The sequence below is a fragment of the Aquarana catesbeiana genome, linkage group LG03 (genome assembly GCF_042186555.1).
Source record: "Aquarana catesbeiana isolate 2022-GZ linkage group LG03, ASM4218655v1, whole genome shotgun sequence".
Classification (NCBI taxonomy): Eukaryota; Metazoa; Chordata; class Amphibia; order Anura; family Ranidae; genus Aquarana; species Aquarana catesbeiana.
Window position 1 is genome coordinate 78,029,095 of NC_133326.1, and position 12,573 is coordinate 78,041,667.

General features: G+C 41.0%; 1 protein-coding gene across 1 annotated transcript in view; it reads right to left on the reverse strand.

Moving 5' to 3' along the window:
- LOC141133913 (unconventional myosin-Va-like) overlaps positions 1 to 12,573 on the reverse strand; it is a 64,454-nt gene that overhangs the window by 21,106 nt on the left and 30,775 nt on the right. Inside the window, exons 3-4 of the mRNA XM_073623530.1 lie at positions 10,225 to 10,318; positions 8,034 to 8,178 (exon numbers count right to left, since the gene is read on the reverse strand). Coding sequence (XP_073479631.1) covers positions 8,034 to 8,178; positions 10,225 to 10,318 — 239 coding nt within the window. The remainder of the gene's footprint in view (positions 1 to 8,033; positions 8,179 to 10,224; positions 10,319 to 12,573) is intronic.

Below are 12,573 nucleotides of genomic sequence, written 5' to 3' on the forward strand. Positions count from 1 at the left end.
AGGGTGGGACATGTAACATGCTCCCACTGCTGCAACTGCCGATAGCTGCAATGCGCTTCAATGCAGACAACCATGTCTCTGTTAACTGTATAGTTTACCACAACTTAAAGGAGAAGTGCGTAAAATAAAAAAATACAGTATCTCACAAAAGTGAGTACACCCCTCACATTTTTGTAAATATTTTATTATATATTTTCATGTGACAACACTGAAGAAATTACACTTTGCTACAATGTAAAGTAGTGAGTGTACAGCGTGTATAACAGTGTAAAGTTATTTTGACGGGACAGCAAATTAACACACAGCCATTAACCACTTGCCGACCGCCTAACGCAGATATACTGCGGCAGAATGGCACGGGCAGGCAAAATCACGTACCTGGTACGTGATCTGCCTCCCGCCCGAGGCGGTCAGCTTGTGTCTGGCAGCGATCAGACGTGAGGGGTAAACCATCCATTCGTGCCCCCCCCCGCGATCGCTCCCAGCCAATCAGATTCTTTCTCTGCTGCTGTATAGTACACAGCAGCAGAGGAAATGATGTCATCTCTCCTCGGCTCTGTATTTTCCGTTCCGGCGCCAAGGAGAGAAGACATCCGAGTGAGTGCACAAACACTACACACACAGTAGAACACGCCAGGCATACATTACACCCCCGATTACACCCCCAATCACCCCCCCCCCCCCGTCACACTGACACCAAGCAGTTTTTTTTTTTTTTTTTTTTTCTGATTACTGCATTGGTGTCAGTTTGTGACAGTTAGTGTGGTAGGGCAGTTAGTGTTAGCCCCCTTTAGGTCTAGGGTACCCCCCTAACCAAGTTTTAACCCCTTGATCACCCCCCATTGCCAGTGTCACTAAGCGATCATTTTTCTGATCGCTGTATTAGTGTCACTGGTGACGCTAGTTAGGGAGGTAAATATTTAGGTTCGCCGTCAGCGTTTTATAGCATCAGGGACCCCCATATACTCCCTAATAAAGGTTTTAACCCCTTGATTGCCCCCTAATTAACCCTTTCACCAGTGATCACCGTATAACTGTTACGGGTGACACTGGTTAGTTAGTTTATTTTTTATAGTGTCAGGGCACCCGCCTTTATTACCTAAATAAAGGTTTAGCCCCCTAATCGCCCGACGGTGATATAACTTAGGTTTTAGGGTCAGATAGGGTCTGCGTCGCCCCAGGCAGCGTCAGGTTAGCGCCAGTACCGCTAACACCCACGCACGCACCGTACACCTCCCTTAGTGGTATAGTATCTGAACGGATCAATATCTGATCCGATCAGATCTATACTAGCGTCCCCAGCAGTTTAGGGTTCCCAAAAACGCAGTGTTAGCGGGATCAGTCCAGATACCTGCTAGCACCTGCGTTTTGCCCCTCCGCCCAGCCCTGCCCAGCCCACCCAAGTGCAGTATCGATCGATCACTGTCACTTACAAAACACTAAACGCATAACTGCAGCGCTCGCAGAGTCAGGCCTGATCCCTGCGATCGCTAAAAGTTTTTTTGGTAGCGTTTTGGTGAACTGGCAAGCACCAGCCCCAGGCAGCGTCAGGTTAGTGCCAGTAGCGCTAACACCCACGCACGCACCGTACACCTCCCTCAGTGGTATAGTATCTGAACGGATCAATATCTGATTCGATCAGATCTATACTAGTGTCCCCAGCAGTTTAGGGTTCCCAAAAACGCAGTGTTAGTGGGATCAGCCCAGATACCTGCTAGCACCTGCGTTTTGCCCCTCCGCCCGGCCCAGCCCAGCCCACCCAAGTGCAGTATCGATCGATCACTGTCACTTACAAAACACTAAACGCATAACTGCAGCGTTCGCAGAGTCAGGCCTGAGCCCTGCGATCGCGAACAGTTTTTTTGGTAGCGTTTTGGTGAACTGGCAAGCACCAGCGGCCTAGTACACCCCGGTCATAGTCAAACCAGCACTGCAGTAACACTTGGTGATGTGGCGAGTTCCATAAGTGCAGTTCAAGCTGGTGAGGTGGCAAGCACAAGTAGTGTCCCGCTGCCACCAAGAAGACAAACACAGGCCCGTCGTTCCCATAGTGCCCTTCCTGCTGCATTCGCCAATCCTAATAATTGGGAACCCACCACTTCTGCAGCGCCCATACTTCCCCCATTCACATCCCCAACCAAATGCAGTCGGCTGCATGAGAGGCATTTTCTTTATGTCCTCCCGAGTACCCCTACCCAACGAACCCCCCCAAAAAAGATGTCGTGTCTGCAGCAAGCACGGATATAGGCGTGACACCCGCTATTATTGTCCCTCCTGTCCTGACAATCCTGGTCTTTGCATTGGTGAATGTTTTGAATGCTACCATTCACTAGTTGAGTATTAGCGTAGGGTACAGCATTGCACAGACTAGGCACACTTTCACAGGGTCTCCCAAGATGCCATCGCATTTTGAGAGACCCGAACCTGGAACCGGTTACAGTTATAAAAGTTAGTTACAAAAAAAAGTGTAAAAAAAAAAAAATAGTTGTCGTTTTATTGTTCTCTCTCTCTATTCTCTCTCTATTGTTCTGCTCTTTTTTACTGTATTCTATTCTGCAATGTTTTATTGTTATTATGTTTTATCATGTTTGCTTTTCAGGTATGCAATTATTTCTACTTTACCGTTTACTGTGTTTTATTGTTAACCATTTTTTTGTCTTCAGGTACGCCATTCACGACTTTAAGTGGTTATACCAGAAAGATGCCTGCAGGTTTAGGTATCATCTTGGTATCATTCTTTTCAGCCAGCGTTCAACTTTCATGTAAAAGCAATCCTAGCGGCTAATTAGCCTCTAGACTGCTTTTACAAGCAATGGGAGGGAATGCCCCCCCCCACAGTCTTCCGTGTTTTTCTCTGGCTCTCCAATCTCAACAGGGAACCTGAGAATGCAGCCGGTGATTCAGCCAGCTGACCATAGAGATGATCAGAGACCAGAGTGGCTCCAAACATCTCTATGGCCTAAGAAACCTGAAGCTACGAGCATTTCATGACTTAGATTTCGCCGGATGTAAACAGCGCCATTGGGAAATTGGGAAAGCATTTTATCACACCGATCTTGGTGTGGTCAGATGCTTTGAGGGCAGAGGAGAGATCTAGCGTCTTATAGACCCCAATTTTTTCAAAAAAAGAGTATCTGTCACTACCTATTGCTATCATAGGGGATATTTACATTCCCTGGGATAATAAAAATGATTTAAAAAAAAAAATACAAAATGAAAGGAACAGTTTAAAAATAAGATAAAAAAGCAAAAAAATAAGAAAAAAAAAAAAAAAAAAAAAAAAAAGCATCTCTGTGCCCCCCTGCTCTCGTGCTAAGGGGAACGCAAGCGTCGGTCTGGCGTCAAATGTAAACAGCAATTGCTCCATGCATGTGAGGTATCACCGCGAAGGTCAGATCGAGGGCAGTAATTTTAGCAGTAGACCTCCTCTGTAAATCTAAAGTGGTAACCTGTAAAGGCTTTTAAAAATGTATTCAGTTTGTCGCCACTGCACGTTTGTGCGCAATTTTAAAGCATGTCATGTTTGGTATCCAAGTACTCGGCCTAAGATCATCTTTTTTATTTCATCAAACATTTGGGCAATATAGTGTGTTTTAGTGCATTAAAATTTTAAAAGTGTGTTTTTTCCCAAAAAAATGCGTTTGAAAAATCGCTGCGCAAATACTGTGTGAAAAAAAAAAAAAATGAAACACCCACCATTTTAATCTGTAGGGCATTTGCTTTAAAAAAATATATAATGTTTGGGGGTTCAAAGTAATTTTCTTGCAAAAAAAAAAAAAAAATTGTTTTCATGTAAACAAAAAGTGTCAGAAAGGGCTTTGTCTTCAAGTGGTTAGAAGAGTGGGTAATGTGTGACATAAGCTTCTAAATGTTGTGCATAAAAAGCCGGGACAGTTCAAAACCCCCCCAAATGACCCCATTTTGGAAAGTAGACACCCCAAGCTATTTGCCGAGAGGCATGTCGAGTCCATGGAATATTTTATATTGTGACACAAGTTGCGGGAAAAAGACAATTTTTTTTTTTTTTTTTGCACAAAGTTGTCACTAAATGATATATTGCTCAAACATGTGATAGGCAGTGAAGAGTGAAATAAAAAATTTACGCCCTTAGAAATCCTGAAGGCGGTGATTGGTTTTCGGGGCCCCGTACGCGGCTAGGCTCCCAAAAAAGTCTCACACATGTGGTATCCCCATACTCAGGAGAAGCAGCTAAATGTATTTTGGGGTGCAATTTTAGCGACAACTTTTTGTAATTTTTTTTTGTCATTATTCAATCACTTGGGACAAAAAAAAAAAAAATAAAAATTTCAATGGGCTCACTATGCCTCTCAGCAATTTCCTTGGGGGTGTCTACTTTCCAAAATGGGGTAATTTGGGGGTGGGGTTTGTCATTTTAGCACCTCAAGAAATGACATAGGCAGTCAAACTAAAAGCTGTGTAAATTCCAGAAAATGTACCCTAGTTTGTAGACGCTATAACTTTTGCGCAAACCAATAAATATACGCTTATTGACATTTTTTTTACCAAATACATGTGGCCGAATACATTTTGGCCTAAATGTATGACTAAAATTGAGTTTCTTGGATTTTTATTATAATAAAAAGTAGAAAATATTTTTTTTTCAAAATTTTCGGTCTTTTTCCGTTTATAGCGCAAAAAATAAAAACCGCAGAGGTGATCAAATACCATCAAAAGAAAGCTCTATTTGTGGGAAGAAAAGGATGCAAATTTCGTTTGGACACAGCACTGCATGACCGCGCAATTAGCAGTTAAAGCGACGCAGTGCCAAATTGTAAAAAGTGCTCTAGTCAGGAAGGGGGTAAATCCTTCCGGGGCTGAAGTGGTTAATGTCTAAACCGCTGGCAACAAAAGTGAGTACACCCCTAAGTGAAAATGTCCAAATTGGGCCCAACGTGTCAATATTTATATTTCAATATTATGTTATTTTCCAGCACTGCCTTAACCCTCCTGGGCATGGAGTTCACCAGAGCTTCACAGGTTGCCACTAGAGTCCTCCTCCATGAGGACATCCTGGAGCTGGTGGATGTTAGAGATCCTGCACGCCTCCACCTTCTATTTGAGGATGCCCCATAGATGCTCATTAGGGTTTAGGTCTGGAGACATGCTTGGCCAGTCCATCACTTTTACCCTCAGCGTCTTTAGCAAGGCAGTAGTCATCTTGGAGGAGTGTTTGGGGTCGTCATGTTGGAATACTGCCCTGCGGCCTAGTCTCCCAAGGGAGGGGATCATGCTCTGCTTCAGTATGTCACAGTACATGTTGGCATTCATGGTTCCCTCAATAAACCGTAGCTCACCAGTACCGGCAGCACTCATTCAGCCCCAGAACATGACACTCCCCACCACCATGCTTGACTGTAGGCAAGACACACTTGTCTTTGTACTCCTCACCTGGTTGCCGCCACACACATTAGAAACCATCTAAACCAAATAAGTTTATCTTGGTCTCATCAGACCACAGGACATGGTTACAGTAATCCATGTCCTTAGTCTGCTTGTCTTCAGCAAACTGCGGGCTTTCTTGTGCATCATCTTTAGAAGAGGCTTCCTTCTGGGATGACAGCCATGCAGACCAATTTGATGCAGTGTGTGACGTATGGTCTGAACACTAACAGGCTGACCCCCACCCCTTAAATCTCTGCAGCAATGCTGGCAGCACTCATACGTCTATTTACCGAAGGCAACCTCTGGATATGACGCTGAGTACGTGCACTCAACTTCTTTGGTCGACCATGGCAAGGCCTGTTCTGAGTGGAACATGTCCTGTTAAACCGCTGTATAGTCTTGGCCACCGTGCTTCAGCTCAGTTTCAGCGTCCTGGCAATCTTCTTATAGTCTAGGCCACCTTTATGTAGAGCAACAATTCTTTTTTTCAGCTCCTCAGAGAGTTCTTTGCCATGAGGTGCCATGTTGAATTTCCAGTGACCAGTATGAGAGAGTGAGAGCGATAACACCAAATTTAATAATACACCTGCTCCCCATTCGCACCTGAGACCTTGTAACGCTAACGAGTCACATGACACCGGGGAGGGAAAATGGCTAATTGGGCCCAACTTGGACATTTTCACTTTGGGGTGTACTCACTTTTGTTGCCAGCGGTTTAGACATTAATGGCTGTGTGTCAAGTTATTTTGAGGGGACAGCAAATTTACACTGTTTTACAAGCTGTACACTCACTACTTTACATTGTAGCAAAGTGTCATTTCTTCAGTGTTGTTACATGAAAAGATATAATAAAATATTTATAAAAATGTGAGGGGTGTACTCACTTGTGAGATACTGTACATACTTACCTATATAGTTGGGTGCAGCTGTCCCACACTGGCTCTAAAACAGAACTGAGCAATCACATGACCGCTGATCGCTCAGTCCTCAGTGTTCACTGAGTAGAGAGTGGTGATGGTCAGTCACCCAGTCTTTGTTTTGCCCCTGCAGCACTCATAGAAGCAACGGGCTGTGAAGGAGGCAGGAGATGCTGGCTCAGGCTCTCAGAAGCACGCCGGGTGGATCTTGACTTTAAAGTCGGGTTCCTTGCAAAACCTGGACCGGGTCTGTGAAGTCAGCTGTCGGATGAATCTGGGTCACAGGAGTGTGCAAGAGAAGTGTGTCCAAAAAAGCTTTGGCCATACTTAACTTTTAAAGCCAATTTTCTACTTCAACTAACTGTGTGGTTTTACAAGTTTTTTTTAAAATGCAATTTCTATTATGTTTGTTAAGGCTCAGACAATGTATATGCGTTTCGCGTCAATTACCATGTACTCACTAAGGCCTCTTGCACATTGCAGCTTGAAAAAAGTTCAGGACAGCTTATTTTTTTATTGAGCTAAAATACAGCCCTCTAATTGTAATGTGCCTATGCAGACATGAGCATAAACAAACGGCGTGTATTTTTCAGTAAAAAATAAAGAATAGAAAATTCAGCATTTTTGGTCATCAATTTACACCTCATTTGCACACAAATGTCCATTACATATTGTCAACGCGAGAAAAAGTTTGCTCGCATGTGCGCGAAAACTCACAAACTTGCAGGAACGCATATGCGTGCAAATGCTTCCAAAAAAAAAAAAGGCTGAAAAAATAGATGCTCAAACAGGAGTATTGTGTGCAAGAGGCCTTACTCTTAAGCTGGCCATACATAGTCCAAAATTCATCTGGTTCAGCAGGCACTGACCACATTTCAATCCATATGTGGCCACGGTAGTTGAACAGAAGTCAATCTACCGATCAACCACCCTGTTGGATTTTAGACACTTGATCAGTGCTGCTGGCTATAGCTTGATCAGTGTATTCTTATGGGGGAAAGTCTCCCTGCTGTCAGAATACAAAGACACAGGGGGGGCAGTTTTTTGCTCAACCCACTCGCTGAACAAAAAAAAAAAAAAAACGGACTCATCTATGCCCAGCTTTACACTGCTTTAGTATCACAAGTGAAGGTCAATTACTTACTGCTAAAATATAGCAGGCAGTGAATAGGTAGCCTAGGTTTACTAAATCATCTTCACTTTATTCCAAATGACAAAGCAGATAACAGCTGTGCATTATCACCAAGCAGAAGTGAGGTAGGCCATTCCCCACACAATGACCATTTATGATCAATTTGCTCATTTGGCAACTCTCCATTAATTATTCAAATTCAGACTGATTATATTGGTAGACAATTTCAGTTCTAAATTTTTAGATGGGAGATAATAAACCGTATGTGGAACATAAATTGCTTCATTGCAGTAACCAGATATATAGTAGTAAGGATGCTATACGAGGTTTAGGATGTCTGCAAAATGTTACAAATGGCAGAAGGCATATATCGGTGTACGATGACCAAACCTAGCTATGTCTGTGGCACAATCACCAAACTTTTCCTCCAGCCATTTAATTACCATACCAACCAGCACAGCTCTATATATTTCACCATACGTTTGAAATTTAGGTCAGCCTGAGAGCCTTGATTTGCTGGTGTATGGTGGTGCTTATGGCTCAGAATACATAGGAAAAAATACATTTGCATATACTTCCCCAATATAAGATTTTTAATTAATTTTGGTTCATCCTCCTCCTTATACTCCAGCATTCCTTGGAAGTCTTTCTCCTTACGTGGTATATTGAGTGGACGAATAGGTTCAACTACTATTTGACCAGGAGACATATTTTCCATTTGACCAACTGTAATACATATGAAATGTGCAAACTGTAATTATGCCGAAACCAGAGGACATCTATAACAAAAGAACCCTACGGCACACCATGAAGACCAAAGTCTGGATGTGTCATGTCCTAAATACCCATTGTAAGGGGTATGGTGGATTATCCTACTAAGCAAATCATATTTCCCAGAAGTCCATTGTTTTTTTAAAACCTAACTCCAGCTACATTTTTTTTTTTGGATAGATAGGAGAAGACTTAAAATGTTGGTTATGATCGTTACTTTCTTTACACCCCTCCTGACTCTATAGCCTCATTGCAAGCTTTGCATAATTTACAGGTTGAAGCTTCTAAATGCTAGAACACTGACTGGATTGAAACCGTACTAAAATGTAATAAATAAATAATAGTTTATTGATTAAAAAAAAGGTATTGCATTCAAGTCCAATATCTATATTTATAATGTGAGACACTATCAGTTTTCTTTTGTTCAGCATCTTTTAAGTTCTACATTGTAAATATAGAAATTGGTGTTTCTGTGGTGCCTTGAGTGTACATGACAATTCTGTTGAATTGTCTGAGAATCCTTATCGAGTATATAGAGGTAATGTATTAAAGTGTCATTAAACCCAAAACATTTCTTTATATATGTGTCTTCAAAATTAGGTCCTATGCTAGTGTGCATATGCATACTACCATCCATCTGTTTGATCTTTATAAATACCTGGTTGCCTTGCAATATCTATGCACTGCCCCATTGTCAGTCACAACGCCATTGCAGGCGATCCTGTGCCACATTGCCACTCTTATTGTGCATGCTCCCCTTGGTGCCTGTTGGGAAACCATTAATTTCCTAATTTCTAACAAGCTGTCCCATATCTCCCAATGACTGGGGCTCAGAACCAACTTCGCCATTATAAAACAACTATTATTTAAAGAGGTATTTAACGCAACTTAAAAAAAAAAAAAACTGCTGCCAGGTAGGGATTTTATGAGACACTTTATTGGTCTCTACTGTCATAAATGCTTCCCTCTGCCTGTCAGCTTTCATGTACACTAAGCCACATATGGGCAGTTCAGAGTACATGTACAGCATCAGATCTGTGCAGCAATGATGTGCCTCCCTGTGGACATGTGGGGGAGTGACATCATCCCAGCATGGCCAATCAAGCGGCAGAAACAGATGGAACCCGCAAGAAAGATGGGACAAAGATGGAAGCGCCCAGGACCAACGGCAACAATGACAGTGCAGCAATAGAGGGCACCGTTTGACAGATAAGTGGTGGGGCATACTAGCACATTATGGCACAAACCACTTAAGGGCCCATTAAAAAAAAAAAAAAATTGTTTAACACCATTTTAATTCATTTTATTACCGTTATTTTGGATAGCAATAATTGCTTAAACGGTTGTTGATGATTTTTTTTTTTCATTTAATTTAGAATACTTTTCCTTCAGTTAAACTATGTGACTGCCAATCAACGCTGGGCAGCCACAGAAAAACAAATAAAACTTCCTGCAGTGATTTCTGCAGGATACATCGGAAGTTTAATGGTTGCTCTGCCCACCGATTGCACAGTGCAGAGCATATGAATAAAAGTCACCTGACCAGTATATATATATATAAGGAATAAAATAAGGTATTTGGAATTTTTTTTTTTTTAATCAGTTCTACTTACAAATGCCTATATTGGTATATTCATTTGTCATGATATGCAAATCTGGCTGAGGGTTTTATGACACTAATGAAGCCCAAATATAAAAAGCCACCATCACCAAGATGGAGACCCAATGGGATATCTTATTTGGTTTCCCTGCAACACAGTAACATCCACTTATAGTGGAGCTAGATCCGAGTTAATAGCATGAAATTTGTATTGAAAATGCTTCTGCAGACATTTTTACCATGGTACATGCTGGAACTATTTGCCATCTCCTCAAGGAATGTCAGAGCAAAAAAAATATCCAGTTTACAGAATTCTTATAAAGCCATGTGGGAGGAGAAAATCAAGCAAACAGTATATTCAGATTAAACTGGATGATACAAAAGCAGATGCAGCATATTACCTTCCAGCTCCCCGATTTTCTTTGCAAATGCTTTCAACTGCTTTTTCAGCTTCCTGACTGTCTTATCCTGCTTCTCAAGTTGCTCCATTAGATCCTGCAGAGATTAACATTATCTTAATAAAAAACACCCTTTTAAACAACATAGCAGGTTTTGCACACAACTTGCCAAGCCAAGGTTAGTGTAGAACAGGACCAGACAGCTAGGTAACAGCGCCACCAACGGGCGGATGTGTGTACTGCATGTATAGGAGTGTCAGTGCTGATTTGGGCAGAATTCAGTAATTGAAAAAAAAAATCTACACATCCCCTACAAGTCTAATGAACCATTCATTTAAAGTATGGCTTTTATGGCACAACAGATAATTTCATCTGTCAGAAGATACACTTGCTTGTGCAGGTACATATATTATGCTGTGGGTAATTTACCTGTCAGTGAGTACAAAAAAAAAAAAATATTGTGTAGTAAAGTCATATGGCATATATAACAAGCTTGTAGAATTCTGCCCAAAGAATTGCCAACTATAAATTACAAGTTTAAAAACTGCAGGGTAGACAGAATATAAATAGAAGGGAGCAACTACAGAAGAACCATGCAAATCATGGCATCCTGGCACAATAGGCAAAATATAAAATATTACATCCAACATGAAGAATCAGGAGCTGAGAGCAAGTCAGTGTAAAAAAGGCTTTCCATTCTTGGTAAAAGAAAAAAAAATCCAGTTGGAAAATAATGTACACTGTTAGGTGCTCCCACCATGTTGATGGAGTTCCCACTTCATGAGCTGTGCGGTATGAGACATGGAACTAGGAACTAAAGCACCACAGCACTGCTCAGTAGTCCAGATAAAATTTTATTCCAGTAGGAGTCAAGTGGACAATAAAAGGACCTACTGAGGAAGCTCTGTTTGTGGTGTAATGCGTATAGGAGTGGTACCTGCTGATGATGCCATCGTGTGCACATTTGAAGGAGGCCAGTGATGTGTAATGCTTTTTTTTTACATTTTATGATGCTCTTGTTGCTGTGGCTTACAGAGGATGTTGGTGAGAGGGGCTATGACCAAAGACAGATTGGATGATGTACCCATTATGGAAAAGCTCTTTTGACCTCTGAGGAAGCTTTGAGGTCCAATATAGAGGTGAGTGGACTCACTTGCCACATGCTTTGTGGAACATTTCACAGAAGATTACTGGCACTGTTCATAACTGAAGATTCTAATAGGGCTACTTCTCTATTGATTTAAGTATATGATGTGTTTGGACTTTTATCACATCTACTTCTGAATTAGGGGAAAGCTGACTTATTTAAGATTTCTATAAGTCAAAAGTATAAGTTTTGTCATAGTAATTCTGTTTTGAGCACATAATTTAGTAGTTTCGGTAGCGCTACACTATTTCATTTATTATGTTAATAAAAGGAGTATACAATGCTTTTTGGAAGGCCCCACAAACATCCCTTTCATCAGGGTTTTCAATAGGAAACAATGTATAAGGACTGAATATTGACTGGAACTTCAATCGTTTTTTTATTTTATTTTAATCTTCACAGATCTTGTCAGCAATTGGTTCATACACAATCCATGCTGTCTACCATTGTAACTATTCAGTGGGATGTTAGAATCTATATCTGGGCACTGAATGATTTGGATCCATATCATTTTGTATATAGTGTGGCATTTCAATTTTTACTCTTGCCACTTTGCCCTATAAACCAAGGAAACTGTGGTGGTCTGCTAGGGTATGGAAGCTACCTGCCAAATAAAATAACCAGATCACCTACATCGCCCTCATCACAACACTACTGGATAGCAACACCTATAAGGCAACTTTATGGGTCCAGCTCAATCTTTCAACTTTTGTACAATCCAATTATTTATCACTTTCATAAAAGTTAATTTTACAAAAAATAAAAATGTAGTAGTGAGTCTATAACATTTTGTTTACCTTTTTGTTGATTGGATTTGTCTAAATACGAAAAAAATAGTTGTGTGTAACTTGAGTTGTAACTATTTAGGTATATAAGAAATATGAAAATGCAATAAGAAATATGAAAATGCGATATTTCATATATTTACCTGATTAAACTATTAAAAAAATTAATTAAATCATGTTCCGAACACAATACCTTTTATATTAATTAAAAAACTGCTTACCGAACCCTTCAAAAATTGAATTCAGATAATCTCAACAGTTCGGCTTGGTTTCTGAATCACAGACACTTCCTAATAAAAGCAATCTGTTACTCACCTTGCCAGGTCCCTGGGATACACGACCTGTATACACTACCTTTCAGAACTATGGATCTCATAGTCACAGGGATCCTAGTCCGAACCCACTTGGGCAATACAGCTA